Source organism: Crinia signifera, chromosome 9, assembly GCF_055691185.1.
Source record: "Crinia signifera chromosome 9, ASM5569118v1, whole genome shotgun sequence".
Taxonomy (NCBI): Eukaryota; Metazoa; Chordata; class Amphibia; order Anura; family Myobatrachidae; genus Crinia; species Crinia signifera.
The window spans coordinates 32,579,699-32,604,026 of NC_139225.1; the positions used below are offsets into that span (position 1 = coordinate 32,579,699).

The 24,328-nt window shown below is 46.8% G+C and overlaps 2 protein-coding genes and 1 pseudogene across 3 annotated transcripts in view; 1 reads left to right on the top strand and 2 right to left on the bottom strand.

The window, feature by feature from the left end:
* The window catches only part of PHYHD1 (phytanoyl-CoA dioxygenase domain containing 1), a 58,486-nt gene extending 39,389 nt beyond the window's left edge, over positions 1-19,097 (bottom strand). Inside the window, exon 1 of one of the 2 annotated variants that reach the window (XM_083158746.1) lies at positions 12,081-12,217. In XM_083158746.1, coding sequence (XP_083014872.1) covers positions 12,081-12,155 — 75 coding nt within the window. In that variant the 5' untranslated portion in view covers positions 12,156-12,217. Of the gene's footprint in view, positions 1-12,080; positions 12,218-18,944 lie in introns of those variants that run through there. The other variant, XM_083158748.1, reaches the window with a different exon arrangement.
* LOC146039924 (5S ribosomal RNA) lies at positions 16,214-16,332 on the bottom strand (annotated as a pseudogene).
* LOC146035354 (phytanoyl-CoA dioxygenase domain-containing protein 1-like) overlaps positions 18,945-24,328 on the top strand; it is a 63,808-nt gene continuing 58,424 nt past the window's right edge. The window contains exon 1 of the mRNA XM_083158751.1: positions 18,945-19,238. The gene's annotated coding sequence lies outside the window, so the exon portion shown is untranslated. The remainder of the gene's footprint in view (positions 19,239-24,328) is intronic.

Consider the following 24,328-nt stretch of genomic DNA (forward strand, 5'->3'; position numbering starts at 1 on the left):
TTACGGATTAAGTGCGGGATTTATTTCGCATCTTGATACGTAACTCTCGGACAGAGTTAAGGGATTTATTCCACATTTAGGCGCAATTACCGCGTATAGCGAAACCCGAGCGCAACCTTGAAAATACACCATAGAACACGTGGGTGGCCGATTCATCGGCGGCCTGTGAACAACGCACGTACACACGTGGCTGTTCATTGGTACTGCACACGCAGCACACATAGGAATTAAGAGGTGAACAGTAATTAACCACTAGCTTTATTTAAACAGTATAGTAATATACTGCGAATGAAGCGGTGATTAATAAAAGAAAATAAGTTTTTTTCTTTTTGTTCATTTTTTCATAAGCAAGCAACTCAAACATTATTTTAATAGATTCCTATAGCTTATTATAAGGGATTTATACCTGCATAAGAATCTAGTGAAAAGCTACCGGCCTGGGAAAAATTTTCTGTACAGAAATATTTCAAAAATAAGCATAAGACCAAGGTGTAACTAGCGCCCAGTGTGAAAAATAACTGAGGCGGACGGGTGTGAGACGGACACGACCCAAGCGCAGTGTAGTCCAGTGTAGGACAGGTCCAGTTAGGACAGGGTGTACGTGCCGACGTACACATAGGAACTGCCCCTTCAGTGGAATTGATTCCGCTAGGAGGGTACAAGAAGATATATCGGAACGCACTTGTTTCCGATTAGCTACTTTAGAAATCCGATTTTTGGGGGTATAGGAAAACAAGTTTGTTATACCCTGGAAAAATTGTGCCGCATCAAGCAAGTTGGCTAGAAGTTCGCTGCTAGTTGAGAGCTTGGTGATTGAGTATAATACCTCGTATCCTTCGCACCTGCTTGACTGTGGAATGTTCTAGGAAGCTGTAGAAGTGAGTGTTTGGGGAGCTCTCAGATAAGTAATAACCCACCGATATCTATTAAGCTGTGAACGTTTATTCCTGTAACTATGGGTAATAACGGGTCACGCTGTGATAACGTGCAAGATAGGGAGGAAGCAAGCCGGCCAAGAGGATCGGCTGCTTTTATTATGTGCAGGAAGCACGGTGAACTCGCAGTTGTTTACCAAAATAAATGGAGAAAAATGACACAAGGCAGCAAGTTAGAATTTCCCAGTGTTGGTAGCTTCGATCCAGAAATCTTATCGGCAGTAAAAGATGAAATATGCCTACTCTCCAGTCGTAAGGAGAGAGTGAAGCATATAAATATTCTTAAATTGTGGCAGAAGGAAGGACAGGAACAATGGGGAGCCAGAGGTCTGGCAATACCTGATGCAATCAGCCACAATAAAAATGCAAATGCAACCGCTGCCACACTAGAATCAGCTCCCCCACCCCCATATGTGCCGAAGGGGTTAATGTCTCATAAGAAAGACCTAAGTAATAATGTACCTGTTACTAACTTGTACCCTGTTTTATCCCCTTACAAGGAAACCCGAGAGGAAAACGAGCAGCTGTTGGCACTGGCCGTCTCTCATGCAATTAATATGATTGAGGGAAAAGCTCAACCCGCTGTTGAGGCCCCAGCACAGGAGGAGGAGACGGCTGATGCCAACAGCATAGTATTGGACTCAGGTAATGATGCACCACAGAGCACAGACACAAATGACTCCCAAGCAGGTCCCAGTAATGCGAATGTGGTACAAACATACCCTGTACGCACACTGGAGGTTCCCTATGGTAAGGCAGACAGAGAGGGTGTGATACCTACCAGAAAGATGACCATGCTAAACCCATGGACACGGTTAGAGCTGCGGTCCATCATTACAGATTTCCCTGATCCTAGGAAAGATCTGGCAGTGTGCCGGAAATTTGTAAGGGATCTAGGAAACTCTGATGAGCCCACCAACAAGGATTGGAGAATCATGTTGAGGGCCTGTCTCCCCACTCACATTGACATCCCGAAATTCATTCAGGATAGTGGATTGAAAGTGGACAAGGAGATAAATGATGAGATCAACCAGGAGAATATACGCCTGATTAACTTACAGTTGGGAGTATATTTTCCTGCGGCAGTAGAATATAGCAAGATTTTCACCATCAAACAGAAAGATGGCGAAACTGCTGCTGATTATTTTGCAAAAGCCTTACTGGAGGTATCAAAGTACACTGGTGTCTCCGAGCCTAAGGACGACCCCCACCTGAGGGAGATGATTGTCTCTGTGCTGGTGGAAGGGCTTAGGGAAAACCTGAGAGCCAGAGTCCAAACCTCTTTCCCAAATTGGCGTGGAATGACAGTGGATGCCCTACGGGAATCTGCTGTGGACCACGACCGCAACATTAAGAAGCACAGGGAACTGACAAACTGATGATGGTTAGCATCCAAGCCCTTACTAATGCCCCAAACAAAGCTGCATACCAACAACGAAACACCAGGGAAACAGGTAGAAAGCCAATTATCTGTTACAACTGCAATAAGGAGGGACACATTGCAGCTCAGTGTAGGTTCGGAAACCACAGGAGTTATCAGACACATAAGCGAGAATGGGAATCTCACAAAGGTGAGACACGGAGATACCCAGCCCCTAGACAATGGGAGGAGACAGACAGGTCACGCAACATGCCTCCTCCCCATCTGATGGCTGACACTGTGCTAAGGGCAACCCAGGTCAGACCATAGGAAACAGGTCATACCTGTATCCTACAGCCAGTTAGACTAACACAACACCTTGGAGAGGAACCTCAGGTGAAGGTTGATATAGCTGGAGTAAGACAAACCTTTTTGGTTGATACAGGGGCGGCCAGATCTGTTCTCAACACTCCTCTTCACTTGGGTTTCACTAACCAATCAGTAGCGGCAATTGGGGTAACAGGAAAAATACAACATTACCCACTGACGAAACCAGCGGAGGTTACAATCGGGCCTCTGCATACCAAACACTCTTTTCTGTTGGCTGCAGCGGCCCCGACTAACCTCCTGGGTAGAGATTTACTATGCAAAATGGGATGTGTCATCTATTGCACCCCCGATGGGGTATTTCTGGACACTCCTAGAAATCTTACACAAGAAGTGCAAGATATGCTGGATAGTCCTCAGAGGCTAATGTTGTGTTCCACTGTTGTAGAATCAAATTCATCTAGGGTAGCTGAAATTACAGCACAAATACCGAGTTCCCTTTGGACTAAAGATGGACAGGATGCTGGGCTGATGGCAAATGTAGCTCCAGTAGAAATCCGCTTAAAAGAAGGCAGGATAGCCCCAAAAATACCGCAATACCCTTTAAAACCTGAAGTTGAGCTAGGAATATTTCCAGTGATCCAACGATTGCTCCAGCAGGAAATCCTAGTTAGAACTTCCAGCACGGCCAATAGTCCCATTTTTCCGGTGAAAAAGAGCGGGGGGAGGGGCTACAGACTAGTGCAGGATTTGAGAGGGGTAAACAAGGTAGTCGAGAGCCAATTCCCCGTAGTGCCAAACCCAGCTGTCATCCTCATGCAAATCCCACCCCACTGTACTCATTTCACAGTCATTGATTTGTGTTCAGCGTTCTTCTCCGTCCCTTTGCATCCTGACAGCCAGTATCTGTTCGCTTTTACTTACAGAGGAGTACAGTATACCTGGACAAGACTCCCCCAGGGGTTCATAGACAGCCCCAGCATCTTCTCCCAGGCCTTGCATGATTGTTTGCAATCCTTTCAACCCATGAGGGGTTCGATACTGATACATTATGTGGATGACTTATTGTTGTGTTCTGAATCACTGGAGTCATCAGTGGATGACACTAGACAGCTACTGATGCATCTCTCAGAGACAGGACATAAAGTATCAAAGGATAAGCTGCAATTATGCCAGACCAGGGTTAAATATCTGGGCCACTGTCTTACCCAAGGGCTGAGACACCTCACCGACGACAGAATCCAAGCGATTCAGAACATGGTACTGCCACAGACCCAACATCAGATCCGTACGTTCCTAGGCATGTGTGGATACTGTCGCAATTGGATCCCAGGATTCTCTATTCTGGCATTACCACTGCAAGAGATGGTTTCCTCAACTAAGCCTGATCGGGTCTCTCATACTGAGGAATCTGAGCTGGCTTTCGAGGAACTAAAGGTGAGCCTAACCAAGGCCCCAGCACTAGGAATGCCAGATTATGGGAAACCCTTTGAACTGTACGGAACTGAATCAGGTGGGTGTGCGGCAGGAGTGCTTGTACAAAAACATGGTGATGCCAACCGACCAATAGCGTACTACAGTGGCCAGCTGGACACAGTAGCACGCTCACTCCCAACTTGCTTACGAAGTGTGGCTGCAATAGCACAACTAGTAAGTAAGAGTGAGGACGTAGTGCTGGGACACGATTTAACTGTTCATGCTCCCCATGCTGTCTCTGCTCTCCTAAATTCTGCCCAAACACGTCATGTGTCCTCAGCACGGTTCACTAAGTGGGAACTGGCGCTGATGGCCCCAGTAAATATTACCATCAAAAGATGCAACACATTAAACCCAGCCACATTTCTTCCTCATGTGCCCTCCAAGGCACAAAGGGTGGAGGGTGATGGAAATGTTGCTGAATATGGTAAAGCAGAGTTTAGTGAGAGTGAGGACAAACATGATTGCATGACCTACCTGAATCAGACCTTCACAGCACGTCCTGACATAAGCGACAGCCCATTAAGTGAGGTAGACATAACCTTATTCACAGATGGTAGCTGTCATAGACAGACGGAGACGGGAGAGCTTTGCACAGGCTACGCGGTAGTAGATGGAGAAGGTATTGTGGAAGCTGAACCCTTAGGACCACCTCACTCAGCGCAAGTAGCGGAACTGGTGGCACTGACCAGAGCATGTGAACTGGCTAAAGGGAAATCAGTGAACATATATACCGACTCCAGATATGCTTTCGGAGTAGTCCATGATTTTGGAGCCCTATGGCGCCTCCGAAATTTCATGACGGCGGCTGGCACACCAGTGGCGCATGCGACGTACATTAGGAGACTTCTGGGAGCTATCCAGCTTCCAGACAGAGTGGCTGTTATCAAGTGCAAAGCTCACACATCAGAGAAAGACCCGGTGTCACTTGGTAACAGCCGCGCTGATGAGGCAGCGAAAAGGGCCGCATGCCCTGTAAATATTTTTACCCATCCCACTAACCTTTGTACACTGAACATGGTATCCACATCCAAACTGATAGACATGCAGAATTTGTGTTCCCCACAGGAAAGAGCAGTATGGAAGTCGAAGGGATGTGGCCAAGAGTCCACCGGACTTTGGAGAGATGGACACGGGAAACCAGTGGCCCCCAGAGCATACCTTCCTAGTCTAGCCGAGGCGGCCCATGGGCTGACACATCTTGGGAAGGAAGGTATGTGCAAGCTGGTAAAGGCCTACTGGTGTGCACCAGGGTTCGCTTCTCAAGCAGGTAGAGTGGCAATGTCATGCCTCACCTGTTTGAGGAAGAACGTTGGAAAAGCCATCCCAACAGAGCCATCCCACATCCCTCCTACAGAAGGCCCTTTCCAGGTAATACAAATCGACTTCATACAGTTACCACCCTGTAGAAATTTGAAATATGTATTGGTTTGTGTTGACATGTTTTCCAGCTGGGTGGAGGCTTTCCCCGCTGCCTCCAACACTGCTACCTTTACAGCAAAGAAAATATGTCAGGAGTTTGTCTGTAGATATGGTATCCCAAAGGTCATTGAAAGTGACAGAGGCACTCATTTCACAGGAGAGGTCTTCCAAATCATGTGTAAACTCCTGGGGATTAATAGTAAACTTCATACTCCATATCGTCCCCAGGCGAGCGCCAAAGTTGAGAGAATGAATGGTACTATTAAGAAGAAATTGGGTAAAGTTATGGCTGAAACAGGGTTGTTATGGCCAGAGGCACTGCCTATTGTGTTGTATAGCATTAGGACCACTCCCAGGACTCCGCTCAACCTGTCCCCCTTCGAGATACTGTTTGGTCGGCAGCCACACATCATGATAGACCCACAGGATGATCTAAAATGTAATAATGAGCTAACTGTACAGTATATCCTAAAGCTAAACAAACAGCTAAGGGAGCAACAAAAGCAGCTGAATTTTCTGAACCCTGATATGCCTACCGAGAATTGTCATAATCTTAAACCAGGAGACTTTGTTATGATCCGAAATTTCTTACGCTCAGGTTGTTTGATAGACCGTTGGGAAGGACCGTACCAAGTTTTGTTGACCAGCACTACATCAATTAAAGTCGCAGAGAGAGAGACTTGGATACATTCGTCCCACTGCAAGAAAGCCAGTAACCCAGAATCCCAGTGTGCAGAGAGCGAGAGAGAAGAAGTGTCGCTAGAAGCATTGTTTCGGGAACACTGAGAAGCAGCCAAGGTCGAGCAACCTGAGCGAACAAAGGTCTAAGAAGCAGAGCAAAATACAAGTCCCCTGGTAGAGATGATGGAAGGACTCCAAGCAAAAGGTTCACAGTTATGCACATATGTCTTTGTTTTCTTTCTGTGTTCTTCTCTTCATCCTAAAATACTCGGTGGCTGCCACATTCTAGAGCGATCGGAGCGGAATCCTGACAGTGTAATAATGGACCCAGATATGGGTGAGGTAGAATCCCTAAACCAGCTTGACACTTTACCCATGACAGGAGAAGGTAAAAGGTATGAGGAAAACGTAGTTCAAGGGCTATGTGATGATTTATTGTCTGGTGAGTACTGTGTCTGTAGATATTGTCAACCTAAAATGGAAGAAGGATGCATCCAGCGATGTCAGTCGACCAGTAAGGCAACTACCGGCCAACATCCTTTGAGTGATTACCACTCATTAGTGGGTAAGGTTTTAAACCAAACAGAGTGCTGGGTGTGTTCTCAAGTATTACATAAAAGGAGTAGTGTAGGCCTAGTCCCATACCCGCTTAATATTTCAGAGATAAGCGTATTAAATAAGGGGAGGCCTTTGGATAAGAGATACCTGTATACCAGGTCCCCTAGTCTTAGATTACACCCATACCAAGTGGATAAATCCCTGGTATGTATGAACTTCTCAAGTTCCAGAACAATTGGTACTTGGGAAGTGACATGGCAAAACCAGACAATAACTTACTCCCAGCGTCCAGATGGAGAGCCCATAGATAAAGAATTATTATTAAAAATCCGAACCAGTGGAAGACACTATAAATATGTTTACACGGTGAAGAAAAGTAAAATGATGGCCGGCAGAGTATCAGCCGGCTACTGTAATATGACCCTACAGCCAGAAACATGTGAGGAACGAGTCAGGGAGCAGGGGACGGGGATGTTCTTATGGATAATGTGTGACAAGATAATGAAATACTCTGTCCCTTATTTTCTCCCTGACGATGTTTATTATATTTGTGGTAGAAGGGCGTACAAATGGCTCTCCATGAACTACGTTGGTATTTGTTATCTAGGCAGAGTGTTACCGGAAGTGATGACCCTCACACACGATGAGATGATGAACGTACACAGAGGTATTTCTCCTCCTTACACTCATACCCATTATGACCAAATCCATAAAAGGGATTTAACAATAAGAAAAGAACCCCTAGCTTCTGAAATGATACACGAGTCGTTCGGTATCCAATTCCTCATTGCATTAGATATCACCCATACCGCCCGAGGAGTTATCAATTTTAAATACATACAAGCATTAGCCAGCTTGGTAGATAACATCACTGAGATTTATGATGACACCTTTAGATACACTGGGAAGGAGTTGCAAGCGTATAAAAGAGAGCTAGTCCAACATCGAATGGTGTTGAACTATCTGACAGCCATGACAGGAGGATATTGTGTCACCCTCTCTACACAGTTTGGGGTGAAATGCTGTACATATATCACCAACAATACTGAAGACCCAGAAGAAATCATCGATCACCGGATGGATGAGATTCTTCAGCTTAAATGGGAATTTAGAAGGGAACATAATATCAGCCTGGCAGAAATAGGTAACAAAGTTAGCGAATGGACCTCCTGGTTGAATCCAATGCACTGGTTCTCTGGTTTAGGAGAATGGGCGCAGGGGATCATAGCTAGCATAGGAAAACTCCTTCTCTGCATCGGTGGTGCCATCATAGTCTTTGTGCTATTGTTCAAATGTTTAAAGGTGGTGACCCGGGGAAAGGCAAAACGTACCGAAATCATGAGTGTAAGAACGAGAGATACAGTGGAAGACCAGGGTTTGGTATATGACCCTAAAATCGAAACCACCTCCCTTTAAAGAAACCATATTTGTGAACGTGTATATGTTGTAACCACCCCTGTTTTTATTTTTATCCCAAAATTGTACATTATCCTTCGTGACCCTGAGTAGATTGTTCGATAAATGCGGCCCATCGTTTATCCATGATCCTGGATCGGCCGAGAGCAGATGGTTTACTCCCCTTATATGTTTATTTCATGTATCCCAATTTCTCTGTTAGGATTATGAATTTCTGTTTTGTCGTGTGAAATGTTTTGTATTGTAACAGTTTAATATTTACTGTTAAAGGGTGGACTGTTGAAGTCTAGGTGCACACACGCCATTTTGTGATAGTATGGCCGCCATTTTGGTTCGCAGAGTTGCGCAAATAAAGTTACCATACCCGAGTATGTGTGACAATGTGGACCAGAAGAGTAGACATACTATCACACATAAATTCATAATAACACACTTACACGAAATGAAATATAGTTAAAAGGTTTAGAACGCCACACATAGCTTAGTTAGCCCTGCACACACCTGTCTATATCGTGTTTAGTACCGTTCCGTTCAGCTCATTCTGCGAAGTATTCCGGTCATTGCGAATATTTCGCAATGTACACTGTCCGATAGTTATGGACATATTCCATATCCCAGAGACAGTTTCTGTTGTAAGTAGTTAACAAAGGAAACCAGATAAAACCGGTTCTTATCCTTGCTGACGCCGAAACCACCAAACAAAGGACTCTTAAAGTTCACTCCCCTGCACCTGGTCAGACCAGGTACAGCGTCTAACCTCCAATCACAGTGGACCGGACATATGATCTCTGACCAATGAGAATGGCCTTTGACCTCCCCCTTCTGACCCTATAAGATAGGCGACCCGGAGCAGGCTCGGTCACTTCGGCACAATTACCTTCCCTGGACCTTCTTACCGGACTATCGCTCATTCCTGAACGATAGTGAGCTCTGACCGGACTGCGCTTCGCATACTAGAGTGAGACGGGTAACGGTTGCATTTCACGGTATTTATCTTTGTAGTATCGTTGGCTGATTGTGTCTTGTATTATTGTATTCTTTCCCCTTAGCAGAGTTTGTTAGCATTCATTGTTAGTATATCACTTGTTATACCTGTTTATTTCTTATTTCTGTAACCCCCTTTTGTCCATTAGGGACTTTAATACAACCTTTTTATGGAGTTCTAACCTCCTTACTTCTATTCAGTGGTCGTGTCTGGTTATTCGCATAATAGCGATAAGGTACATTGCGGACTCTGTCCTTTAAAGTATATTCGCAGAATTAGAGACAAAGTCCTGCGAAGAGATCTCTTATCAAGGTATTGGTTCTTAACTGAATAACATACAATTAATAGGTACGCTACGCTGCGCTACGTTTTGTTCGCACGTAGTTAGGTATAAAGGGTAAGCCAGTTGCGGACACATTACGTAACCTGCGCTTTTCACATATTGTATCTCTGGTCATAGTTTAATCACCTTTAACATCCTGAAACAGGAAACCCGCCTCATCTTTCTAATGAACACCATGACACCTCATGGACTCAATGAGGAAAACAACTTCACGGTGTTCTTATGATTCCTCCGTTTACGTTTGTCCTTGCTCATTTTCCCTTCTCTCCTTCACAAATCTCTTTTTCACGTAATCATATGGATGAGGGTATTAGCCTCACCTAAACCGGTCTCGATGTATTGTATTATCATTAATTATACCTCCTTTTCATTCCCCTTCTTTCTGGCCCTTTCTGTGGCCCCCCCCCCCGTTTGGGGAATGCAGAGGCAATTTTTGTTTGAGTCCAAGTGACCTATGAAAATTACATATCCTTACATATACTTACCTACGTTATCTATCAGATTCCTATTCCCTACATGCACAGTCTGACCTCATACATACCTGATTCACCTCTGAAGCCACCTCCATCCCATTTCTCTGGCTCTCCCATCATTATCTTTTGGAGTCCAGGGGTGACCGATATATGATCCTAGGTGATCTAGGAAGGGTCACATAATTCTTTTACCAACCCATCTTCATAATTTGTTAGACGGTCACCCCTCCTGGGTGCAGTCTGGTTCCACACATATCTGAGATACTTCCTGTATGTTGGTGTACCCCCATGGGAGGAGGTCATCTCATTTCCAACACTGGGGTGATCCTATTGAGAGTATCCACCACATATTTCAACCTCCTACATAGTATTCATGAATCTGACATATAGGAAACCAGACACTAAACTCACCCGTTCGAGGCTGATTTATATATTTATTTCTCACTTCATCCTGGCCACGGCACCCACACAATTCATTCAAAAATCCTTCCTGAGATTAATTCTCAGGTGCACTTTATATGGGGATCCCATCCCTTCAAATCAGAGAACCCACACATGATATGTGACACTAGGTTCTTCACTCCCTTCCTTCTTTTACTTTTTGTTTTTTGCACATATATATTTGGTTTTTCATATTTTTTCACATGTTTTTCACTTGTCTCCACCTGTCCTGGAATATAGTCCAGGTCATAATCCTCACCACATAGTGGTGTTATTATTTCACATCACTTTATCACCAGTTTCGGATATGAACAGAGATGATATAAACGCATAGATAAAAACGCACTTTTACACCTTCCTATTAAATCAGACTATGTATTTCTATTTCTATGAGGTCCTATCATATTTATGAGACCCATGGCACACTTGGGTACATATGAGGATACTCCATCTAACTCCGACCACATATGTGCATTTGGGTACCACACTCAGTGCGGTCACGTGACTTCATGTCGCTACTTGGCAGCACCCCATTCATATAGATCAGTGGTTCCCAACCTTTTTTGTCTCCCGTACCCCTTGATTAGGATTTTCATTTATGAGTACCCCCTCGCGAAATTTTTTTAGGGGGCGTGGCCTAAAAAGGGGTGTGGCCTCAATTGAAGAGAGAGGGGGGGAGAGAGAGAGGGGGGGGGAGAGAGGGGGAGAGAGGGGGAGAGGGAGGGGGAGAGAGAGAGAGAGAGGGAGGGAGGGAGAGCGAGCGAGAGGGGGAGAGAGGGAGAGAGAGAGGAAGAGAGAGAGCGAGCGAGAGGGGGAGAGAGAGAGAGAGGTATCCCTGTGTGTATTTCTCTCTACCCGCTGCCATCCCCAGTACAAGTGTAACCTACCCAACCCCACTAACCTGTCAGTAGAACAGATACCTTAAAGGCAACTGGGGACTTGTCTTCTTGTAAGCTGCGGACCCGGCCGACACCGTCCATGGAAGTAAATGAGGTGAGGTGCTCCTGGAACAGCGGGTTCTCCCTCACCCCCAGCCGCTGCTCAAGTGTAACACACCGGGGCAATCACTTTACGCGCCAGGGCAGTCACTTTAAGCACCGGGGCAGTCACTTTACAGGAAGTAAAAGCCGGGGAGGGATGACTACAATATCCAGCATGCACCGGGGGACGGCGGCACGCACTGAGGGGGGACTGGCGTAACTAAAAATATTGCTCCCCCCAGCCAAAATATCGTCTGGCGCCCCCCCCCCCAGGCTTTTTTTTATCAAGGTGCTGGTGTATCTCTATAGATATATATACAGTACATATATATCTCTCGATACACCATGTGTTACTACACTGGGTGTGAGAGGGGAGACGTAGGGTGCAGGGTGGGAGGAGGACATATTAGGGGGAGAGACACAGGGTGAGAGGGCAGAATGATGCAGGTGAGAGAGGGCAGATGCAGGGTGAGAGTGCTGACGCAGGGTGAGAGTGCTGACGCAGGGTGAGAGTGCTGACGCAGGGTAAGAGAGCTGACGCAGGGTGAAAGAGCTGACACAGGGTGGGTGAGTGGGTGGCTTGGACAGTGGCTCTGGGATCAATACTATATACTGTGTTTGTATAATAAATGCACACACGCGATTTCCTAAATGTAACCAGGATTACAGAGGGTTAAACTCACCAGTTTGCTTGTCACTCTCCGTGCAGCAGAGGGGGAGGGCTCAGTAACGGAGTACATGAGTAGTTCCGAATCCATGCTTCCTAGAGACCTAACAACACAAGCAGCCAGGAACAGGAACTAGCAAAGGAGATGGCGTGTCAGCCTATGCGGACGGAGTCAGACTGTGGGAGATTAACCCCTGATTCTTCTGGCTGCCGGCACCACTGCCTGTGTCAGGAAATGTGATGTGACGAAAAGCAGGACTCAGGAGCCAGTTAGGGTCGGGGAGATACATTGCAGAGCGGAGAGAGAGCATAAGTAGGTGTGTGCCGGGCAGCGTTTGGACAGTGGACGCAGGGGTGCGGGTGTTAGAGCAGCTCTATTTGGTGTCACCCCACAGAAGGGTGACACCCGGTGTGGCCCGCACCCCCCTAGCGACGTCACTGGGTGGAGGTGGAGGGGTTACTGCTCCCCACTGCTGGTACTTGTTGCTCTCGGCAGACGCTCAGAGACTGTCTGCGGCGCACAGTGAGCTCTGTGACCGCCACCCTCTCTGCTTCTGCTGCCTGATGAGCCGGCGGCTCCCCGCTGGCGCTTGCTCCCCCGGCGGGTTGGGGGAGCCTGGAGGCTTTTTTTAGGAGACTGGAAAAGCCTCCCCTCTCTGCCGCGGCCGCCATTACAGGCTGGGCCACCGCGTACCCCCGAGCGGGTGGACGCGTACCCCCAGGGGTACGCGTACCACAGGTTGGGAACCGCTGATATAGATTATAACATGCATATGTTTCCTGCTCATATATTTTTTTATGTAATTGATTTAATTAAATAAATCTATCGCAAGATGGCTCTTTCTCTTCATACGTATAGATAACGGTATTTTCTCCTTCTTACATATATTTATCCCAAGACTATTCCCAAAGTGGTACTCTGATTTATGTTTAAACATAGGACCTTGTTTCCTAGCTCATTTCTGCACCAAGTCAGACTTATCACGCCCACACACCAAGGGTGATTGACAGGGAGCAGGTACCTGGACACACCCATTCATACTCACCTGAATTGGGTCACCTACTCACCACAGGTATATAAGGAGCTTCCGGAGGCTTGCCAGGCTGGTCCTGATGAAGCTCCGTTTTGCGAAGTGTACACTGACCTAAATCAGTGTGTTTGACTCCCCTCTTCCCCTCCCCACTTGACATTGTGATTATTTTATTGTGTGTTCCGGCTACCAGACGGTAGGGCTCACGTACGCCAGTTTTCACTGGGATCGTAAGCCTACCTGGAGCAGCGGTGCTAGGCGTCTGCACCGCCGCCTCCCTAACCACAGAGCCACAGTGAGACAGTCGGCGCTACCGTGTACACGCCGCTGCCTACTTAAGCTCTGTGCGTCTTTCTGGGATCAGACGGGAGGCAGACGGCGGTGATACATACACGCCGCCTGTCTACATCCAGTCCCGTGCTGTTCCCCCACTGCTTGTCAGCTCATCCCTCGGCTCATCTCCCGGCAGTAGTGGGAATCTTGGCTCAGAAGTGGCAGTTCTGACCAGGTCCCACCAGCCGGGTAAACGCTCAGCCCCATATATGTTACAGCAAAGGTGACCTAATACTTGTTATTTGCATTTATACCATTAGGGTGTACTTTGGTATATATTCCCCCCTAGCAGGATCAGGGAGGGCTAGTTACACCACGTCCCCAGTTACCCTGCTCCGGGGAAATGAGCAGCACCACTACCTCATGAGAGCTGAGCCTACATGATACCATGAGCCAGCAGTGAACAAGCCTATTGAACACACAACAGTGGCTGACAGACATCTGAAACCATTGTGTTCGGCACACACATTTTTGTGAAGTGTCCCATTGTGTCTGCCAGCAGTGCCATAGGAGCACGTGTATATATATTTACAAGGGGCCATTTGGGGAATTGGGTCCACACTGTATAAGGAAAAAATTTATCCTTTTTTATCACACCGTCCGTGTCTTATGTTTGTTATCTGTTTGTCAATATTTCGCACCCCTATTTTTTATGAATATGAAATAAAAGTTACTTTTTAAAGAATTTCTGTATCTTCAGGTGCACCACATAGAGACATTTCTTTTCTTTCTTTGAATAAAGTCTTGCTTCTGTGTCCAGTGGTAGCACACCCTCATACTATCTAAGTATATAAAAAACTCATTACATAAAGTCCTGAGGGTCCTTTAATACCACATGACTGTGTAAAACCTATAAATCCTGTGCGACTGACCTTCCCCCATACCCCCCACCCTGTTTTTTACATATTTATTTATTTACTGTTTCTTATATAGCGCAGCAGATTCCGTTGCACTTTACAAAAGTAAACAGTGATAAAACAAACTGGGTAACAACAGACAGACTTGAGCTGGGTACACATATATACAATCCATGTTTTCTTGCGACCGTTTGATCAACCATAGACGCGTCGGACCTTCCACAAACAACAGCCGATTACGCACGTACACACCTGTACAATTTTACTTGCGACGTCGGATGTACTCCAAACCAAAAGATTGTACCACCGTACACATTCTCTCGATTTGGACTTTTGACACGATATATATGAACAAAATTATCATAATGGGCTGGGTTAAGGGCATACCAAAACAAAGAGGCGTGAGTACAGAACCGAAACCAAAATGGCTGGGTACGCGTCTAAAAATTAGTCAGCCTGCAAGGTGACTAAACTTCGATATAGAAATGCCGGCTAGGACTGTATGAATTATCCTGGAGATATGTTCCAATCGCAAGAGTTCCTACAGTATATGTCACAACAATAATAATAATTATTCTATTATATGTACATTGCATTCAGAACGCACACTTGAATAAATCATGTGTGGAGGTGACAGGATTAATGTAGTTCACGGAGCCGCTGCTCATGATATATAAGAGCAGGCTGTCACAACATGAGGAATTTGAGCTGCACAAGCAGACAGGCAATAGCCCTTAAAAGGGCTAATGATAATACAAGGCACAGTTGCTAATATTTCAATATGCATTAGATAATGTGACACACACGGAACACCAAACTGCTATAAAGCCGGGTATGCGACTAAAGTCAGTTTGCGGTTTGCGGTAGTCACCCTTGCAAGCTGCTATAAAGACGGGTATGCGACTGCGGTAGTCACCCTGGCAAACTGACTACCCGGCTTTATAGCAGTTTGGTGCTCCGTGTGTGTCACATTATCTAATGCATATTGAAATATTAGCAACTGTGCCTTGTATTGTCTGTCTGCTTGTGTCTCACAAATTCCTTTATGTTGTGACAGTCTGCTCTTATATATCATGAGCAGCGGAGCCGCGGCTCCGTAAACTACATTAACCCTGTCACCTCCACACATGATTTATTGAAGTGTGCGTTCTGAATGCAATGTACATATAATAGAATACAGTGACGTGCGGTGAGATCCGTGGCTAGTGAGGCACTGGTTTGTAAGCAGTGGTGCAAGTTGTAATTTTTTCTTACATGGTACCAAAAATGATTGAGATAGGGATTGGGCTGGCACAGGCTTGGGGGACAATTACTGAGTACAATTTAAGCGTAGTTAATTGATGTGAACCAACATAAGCGGAAGGCCGTGCGGGAAAAACCCTGACTGGCTATTAACGGTTGGTGGTGCTCCCAAACAAAGTTCAGAATATCAACTGAAAATGGATGTAGTCTATAGGAGAAGACTAAAGAAGAACCAAAAAGGTTTTTGGGGCACACTTGATATGATAAAATACAGTTTAATAGATGTACAAATGATGTAACAATAAAACGTAACTTTTAATAGAAAGCTTAGTTAATAAAATAAGTTCATATAAATATATCCACACACCGTTTATGTGATTATTGGAGAGCACCATATATGATGGACTCCCGCCAATTATTATGACAATATCAGAAATCAAGGTATTTCAACAAGAGCGAAAATGTTTAGGTAACGTATTGCCTAGTACCAATTTTTATATATAATATACGGTATCGGCAATCGAAAGGGGCACTGGTCACTGCGCACCACCACTACGATATCCACCACAGTGTCGGCAAAGGTGGGTATGGACTATTAGGGCATGAGATGGAAGAGAGAAAAGGGGGGGGTCAAGTTTGTTGTGGCTGCACCTCAACAGTATTAACAGGCGTACTGCCCCAGTGGATGAATACAGCACTGGATGTTCCCTATAGGTCCCCCATATAGGTACTGATCCAGCCTCTCACTGCTTAGCTTCTGTGTTCGGATGGATAACAGGCGGTCCAGTGAAGTATGGCTGTATAGCCCTTGCTGGTTAATTCCGATGTCAATAGGGTGGATGAGCCAAGGTAAGCTTCTGCTGTCCAAACCGTTCAGAGCAAGGCAGACCTGTTACCGTTTTTTTTTGTAGCATTGCAGGAGTGCTTGTGCTGGCTGGATGGATGAGAGAGCCACGAAATAGGATAGTTTAGTGGTAGGAGGTGCTAACAAACAGAACCCTCATCTCTGCTGTCAAACATCATGCTAGCATCGGATGATTTGATGAGAGTCAGAGGATCATGCGATAGCTTCCTCTAAGATGAAAAAAATGGTATATGGTACCAAAAATGGTCGTGGTCAATTGTGATGGGGGGGGGGGGTGGTCACACGCAACTGAGGGAGTGGCAATATAACAACAGAGACATGGTCACATTATTCCACACACCGTAATGCCCCTTAACCATTATGCCACATACCGTAATGCCCATGACACATTATGCCACACACTGTATAGCCCATAACATAATGCCCATTACATATTACACCACACACTGTAATGCCCATTGCATATTATACAATGCAACATAATGCCCATTACATATTATTCTGCAAACAGTAATTCCAATGTCACATTATGCCATGAACCGTAATGCTTATTAAACATTATGCCACACACCGTGATACCCATTTGCACATTATGCCAAACACACAATTATGCGGCTGACACCTTTTATGTGCCACACCCATGGAATATTAGTGTCGCTTAAATGCATAATGTGCCCTACAGTGCAGCATCGATGCATACTGCACTCTGTGGTGCGGCGTAAACTTATAATGCCCCTTGCAGTGTGGCACAGATGTCTAATGCCCCCTGCAGTGTGGCATAGACGTACAAGGCCCCCTGCAGTGTGGCATAGACATACAAGGCCCCCTGCAGTGTGGTGTAGTTGTATAATACTTATGTCCTTACTTACTGTCTTACATGCTTGTTTCCATGGGGTTTAAATGCTCATCGCCATGGGGGGTTACATGCTCATTGCTATAGGGTTTACATGCTCAATACCATGGGGGGTTACATGCTCATTGCTATGGGGTTTACATGCTCAATACCATGGGGGGTTACATGTTCACTGCTATGGGGTTTACAAGCTCATTGCCATGGGGTTTACATGCTCACTGTCATGGGGGTTATGGCTGGCTGGCACTGAGTATGATTGATGGCAAGGGACATGAGTGTGTACTCACCCTGTCCCCCGCAGCCCGCAGCTCCAGCATGTTGCTGACACACAGTTTGATTCCTCTTTGGCAGCCTGGACTGCGGCCTCTCCACCATGTCCTGCAAGGCAGCCATGCAAGCAAGCCAGGCAGGTGGAGGGCTTCCGGACAATGCTGCTCCCGGCCAAGGACTACTCTCCTCCTCCCCACAGCAGCAGTGATCCAGCCGGGACCCCTCAAAGCCCCAGTAACGGAGCTTGTCGGGCAGGAGAAGACACATCTCTCCCAGCAGCCGCACCTTCCCGGCGCCCAGAAGCCCGGCGATCGCTACAACATGCCAGGTCTCTGGTTCTAAGGTAGCGCCCACATTAATAAGCAGGCTCCGCTGGGCACAACCGCTCCTACGCCCCGACTCTCCTGGCCCGCTCTTCTGGCATGGGACACTGCTGCCGTTAGCTGCTAGAGATGGGTGAGGGTGCAGGGAAGGGCGGGCACCTACGGCAGAGGGGAAGGGGGGACGGGCTTTCCGAAGGCTTCAGTGACAGGGGCATGCCTTCATATTGGCTGAAAGCGCACCCCTGTCACTGAGGCACTTGGAAAGGTGCCGCTTCTACTACTTTTTCAAATGGGCTTTTACAGCCCTCTGCTAGTCCCCACCCCCTGCCCTCCCCCGGCTTCCAGCTTTTAATAAGGGGCCGCTGGAGGCACCGCTATTGGTGCCTCCAAAATGAGTTTACACAATATGCAACAATGAGAAGGATCAAATTAATATAAAGAAAATACTTATGACACAGATTTTGTGTCATACGTAACTTCTTTGTATTATTTTAATCATTAATGACAGGGGAGGCACTGCCTCCCCTGCCTCCCCTGACTGCACGTCCCTGATAGAATAATAATATTACGGGACAGCGTACACACATATACAATTGAACGGCTGTCCGACCCAGAACGGAAGAACGGCCCGACAATTGTATATATGTGTACCCAGCTTTGGAGTTAGGAGGGCCCTGCTGCAAGCTTACAATCTAATCTGTATCTGTGTACATATAGAGGAGTATATTAGTATGAGACATAATAAAAGGGTGAAAATTTGCGAGGGCCTCTCAGACTACAATGCGGTAACAAACACTAGCCCGGCCAATGTTCAGGACCACAAACAGATTGCATAATAACAACGGCAAGTCCAGGTTCTGGAGGATAATCAGAAGGATAACCAGGAAGGATAAAACATGATCTCCACCATTGTACAGCCAAAGGCGTAGGGACGGCGGAGCCAGTGGAGCTCACGCTCCAGGCACCAATTGGTTGAATGGCGCCGCCGGCCCGCCCCCCCCTCCACAAATGATCCGTGCGCACTAGTACCTAAGATCATACTAATAGTACCGGGCAGCGTGCGCCGGCGGCTGCCCTGTCCGGCGCCTGCCTCCTGCCCTGCTCACCTGGTCCCTGCGTCACGGACGGTGAGGCCAGGCGGCTGACTGTCACTCACTCCTCTCTAAGTTCAAGTTGCTGCTGCTGCTCGGGCCGGCTTCCGGGCAGTGCAGCGCAGCAGAACTCCAGACTCCTCCCAGCGTCACCTGCCCCTGCTATGCAGAGCGACTCACTCCCTCCTCCCTGGCTACAGCAGTGTCCTCAGCCATCCCAAGTGCTGGCTGTAGCCTGGAGGAGAAGGTGTTCTGCTGCCGTCCGTGCCACCCTGGCCCTGCTGTACTCAGTTATTATCAATATTCAAGGTGGATTTTTTTTCTTTTTATACAGCTAATTAATGATGTTAATAAACATGTTGTTATATACTTGTGGTTAGGGGGATTGGTGGGGCCTGGGGGAGGGGGGGGAGAGTGAATCTCTCTGGCTTCTGCTGCCCGCCCTGCTGTGCTGTATATATATTTATCTGTGTATATATATTTATTTATTTACAGCATCTTATATAGCGCAGAAGATTCCATTACAGTGTCTTATATAGTGCAGCAGATTCCGTTCCAGGGTCTTATATAGAGCAGCAGATTCCGTTACAGTGTCTTATATAGCGCAGCAGATTACGTTACAGCGTCTTATATAGAGCAGCAGATTCCGTTAATGTCTTATATAGCGCAGCAGATTCCGTTACAGTGTCTTATATAGTGCAGCAGATTCCGTTACAGTGTCTTATATAGAGCAGCAGATTCCGTTACAGTGTCTTATATAGTGTAGCAGATTCCGTTACAGTGTCTTATATAGCGCAGCAGATTCCGTTACAGTGTCTTATATAGCGCAGCAGATTACGTTACAGTGTCTTATATAGCGCGGCAGATTCGGTTACAGTTTCTTATATAGCGCAGCAGATCCTGTTACAGTGTCTTATATAGTGTAGCAGATTCCGTTACAGTGTCTTATATAGCGAAGCATATTCTGTTACAGTGTCTTATATAGCGTGGCAGATTCCGTTACAGTGTTTTTATATAGCGTGGCAGATTACGTTACAGTGTTTTAAATAGCGTGGCAGATTACGTTACAGCGTCTTATATAACGTGGCAGATTACGTTACAGAGTCTTATATAGAGCAGCAGATTCCATTACAGTGTCTTATATAGCGCAGCAGATTCCGTTGCAGTGTCTTATATCGCAGCAGATTCCGTTGCAGTGTCTTATATAGCGCAGCAGATTCCGTTACAGTGTCTTATATAGAGCAGCAGATTCCATTACAGTGTCCTATATAGCGCAGCAGATTCCGTTGCAGTGTCTTATATAGCGCAGCAGATTCCGTTGCAGTGTCTTATATAGAGCAGCAGATTACGTTACAGTGTCTTATATAGCACACAGGCCCACCTGCAGTAGGCGGGACCCTTTCCCTAGCTATAATAGTCCTAGTGTCCCCATTTAGGCAGATTCACAGAAAAGGACAATAAATAACTGAGCATTGAGACCAGTAATTGCAGTTTCCCAGGGACATAGAGACACCGATATGAAATATCCGAGAGATATTTCCTGAGGTCCCAACCCCGCCATGAAAAAGGTAGAACTGATCCATGGAGGCACCAAAACATAACCGGCCATGTACACATTGAAAGGATTTCTGGGTCAGGAGTATACCCATCCTGTAATCTGGATCGTTCTGAAATTGGTTCTGTTGTAGGAGATCTGGAAATAGTATCCAAAGCACTGAAGGCCCCCATACACGATGCGATTTTGGGCCGATTCCACGCACTTTCGGCACTTGGGCCATTAAATCGCATGAAATCATCTGCATGCGTGTGACATTTGATCTGATCTGATGCGTGGTCCCGTGCACATCGGACCGGATCAGGAGGTCGGACGTTCAGCATGTACGATGACATCTGACCTCCGGCAGTATCAGCAGCGGCTCTGAAATGATTCCCAGCAGGGGGTGCCGGTGACAGTGGGGCTGGCGGCGGTGATAATCAGATTCAGCATGCTGTCACTGTGCAGCGGGCGGGCAGCGGCGGCTATTACATCTTTAAAATAACATGTCAAATGACTGTCCGGCTTCTGATTGGCTGAGATAGTGCACTCTCAGCCAATAAGCGGCTCCTTCTCAGCGGCCGCTGATTGGCTGTGAGTGCACGATCTCAGCCAATCAAAAGCCGGACAGTCATTTGACATGTTATTTCAAAGTTGTAATAGCCACCGCTGCCCGCCCGCTGCACAGTGACAGCATGCTGATTATCACCGCCGCCTGCCCCACTGTCACCGGCATCCCCTGCTGCACCCAGATATGCTGCTGCCAGCCCCCACTACCACCCGGCAGCTCCCCGGTTTATTTTATATGTGATAAATCGCATGCGATTTAATTTATCACATGTAAAAAATAGCACATCAAGTGCCAAATTGTATGTGAGGGGCGGGCTGCCGGGCGGCTCGCAGGAGAATTGGGTCCGACTTGTTCCTAGGACAAGTTGGCCTAATGTATGGGAGCCCTTAGGGGTGCAGGCTGCATAACAACAAGCATAGGTGATATCACAACAGGAGCAGGCCATGTACATATGCACTGAAAGGATGTCAGGCATTAGGAATATAATCATCCTGTAAACTGGATAATTCCATAGATGACTTTATTGCAGGAGGCCCGGAAACCTCATCCAAGGCACCTGGGAAAATGGGCAGCAGAGTATCAAACTTCATGAGAATTCTCAGATTGGAGGCAGTAATAGCCTGGATGATCTTCTGTAAGGAGTAAGCCGTCTGTAGTGTGTTCAGCCCGGCAATGCAGAATTAGCAGCACCATAGTAAGGATATCAACACAAACTGGTGACTGCAGATATTTCACCAGAATTAGTAGTAGGAGATGAAATAGCAGCAGTGACAAGCGGTGAGGTTAGTGGCAGGTGAGGCACTCGCTTTTTCAAAATGGGAACGAGTCCTGCCAGTGCCGTAACTAGACATTTTGGTGCCCCTGTGCCAGAAAGGGAATTGGTTCCCCCCCATACTGAAAACAGGGAAGGTGTTCACCAAAATTTTACTGGTGTGGTTTCATGATAAAAGGGACATGGCCACATAATAATACCAATAACACCGTAATGCTCCTTACAGCTTATGTCCATATCACATTATGTCATACACTGTAATGCCCATATCACATTATGCTCCATACAATAATGCCCTAATCACATTATATCACACACTGTAATGTCGCAATATGCTGCACACCATAATGTCCATATCATATTATGCCACACATCATAATCGCTCATAGCACTTTAGGCCACACCTGCTATTAAAGCCGGGGAGGAGAGCGACGTTTGTAGAGGTGCCGTAACCGGCAGATATTTCAAATATGGCCAACAGCTTGTGAGCCAGTCAGAACTCGGGGTCCACCGGCCAATTGCTAACTGTGGCTGCTGGTCCGTGAGCTCTGATAGGCTGGTGGCCTGCACCACATTTAAAAATATACACTGCTCTCAGCATAGGAGCAGAGCAGCAGGGATCGGTGGTGGTGAGCAGCGGGAGGGAAGATCCCTATTGATGATATATAGATATATACACCCAAAAACATGCATTGTATTACAATTTTGTGTATAGCACCCCCTACAAACAAAACCTCACACCTTATGCCTATAACCCCCCCCCCCCTCCTTATATAATTATACTTACTTATCACCTCCTCCCCACGCCACACCTATCATTTTCCCCATACCAAAAAAAAAACCTTCTATCTATCACCCTTCCCCTGCAAATATATTGTTACTATTTGTGGCTGGGGATGTTCCTCCGGTATCCTGGCTTCAGCGCTCCCCAAGTGAGATGTAAAGGCGTAGCTGGCTGAGGTTAGGCAGTCAGCAGGGGACAGCTGTGCCGCCGCTGAGATCCTGTTTATGCCGAGTCAGCTCTCTCACCTCTCTGTCAACAGTCATGATAGAGGCTGCAGGCATGCGGAGCCCAGTCACCCTGGCTGCTGGTGCTTGTAGGTGGCAGGAGGAGCCAGAGCTCGCTAAGAGATCAAGAAGCAGGGACCAACGGGGAGGGAGGGGAAGGGTGGCTGTCTGTCACAAAGACAGGAGCAGTGGCCGCCAGCAGCACATTAAGCAGAGTCAAACAGGGGAGAGAAGGGAAGGGTGGGTGCTGCAGTGTTCCACGGTGCTGCTGTCTGTCACATAGCGCGGCAGCTACCAGCACCACCAGAGCCGGCTCTAGCCAATCTGGTGCCCTAGGCAAAATTTTTGGCTGGTGCCCCCAGTACACATTCTTACCACCAAGCTTAGAGGTCAATCCAATTATGTGTGTGCAAGTGACCCTGTGTGTTGCACTTATGAACCAATGACTTGTGGATTTTTGTGTGCAGCCCCATAGGGAAGCGAGCAGAACTCTGTGCATCATGAATTAAAGTTTACACCCCATGACAGCAGCATCCTTCACAGGGAGATATACATTTATTCCACACAGCAGAGCACCCCAGGCTCTCCCATTACAGCATCCCTCTCCTCTCACAGCACAGTACCCATCACCCCTCTCCCAATGGTGACAGCTGTGGTAGCTCATCCACACCTGTGTGTGCAGGGCTGGGCCTATGTCTACTAGCACCATGTTCAAGAAATATCGGAGCACCTACCTCCAATTCAACAACATCCATAATTAATACCATGCATAAAAACACACCGGGGCTGATACCAAGCGAGACACACTGTTGATTTCAGACGCAGTGTTGAGTCACTGTGGTTATTATGGCCAGAGTGCCGCTGCTTGTTGAACCTTACTTTTGTCAGGACCCAATGAAAGCTTTGCTAAATAAAACTGAAACATTGACTGATGTAGGTGCTAGTCGCCTGTCTTTACTTGATCTACAACTAAATCCTTCTGAGTGCCGCCCATCACCCATATCTCTATGTTGGCTGGGACATCATCTCGAGGAGGCATTATAAATCAATTGGGATTGAGTGGCAGCTCCATACCTCCCAACATGACCCTCTCCAGGAGGGACACCATGCTCTGTTCCTCGACTTTCCTCTTAATTTAGGGTTACTATCACCTGTGTTGAAGCACTTTTCTGAGCAATTGACCTGTTTAAAACAGGTGGCGGCAACCATAAATTAAGAGGGAAGTCCAGAAACAAAGCATTGTGTCCCTCCTGGAGAGGGTCATGTTGGGAGGTATGCAGCTCACTTCCTTGTGTGTATATTTATGTCCAATATAGTATTCAAAAGTCATAGCTCTGTTATAGCAAATACATATGGCCTATGGAAAACAAGTGGGATATCGACAGTCACCCATACGTATTGGCTAAAACAGGGCCAGCGCTACCCGCTCAGCAAAGCCTGCAAAGCAGGTAGGCGCCGGCCCCTGAAGGCGCTACCCCCCTCCTCCGATACTGTAGCTTAGCTCCCAGCTGCCG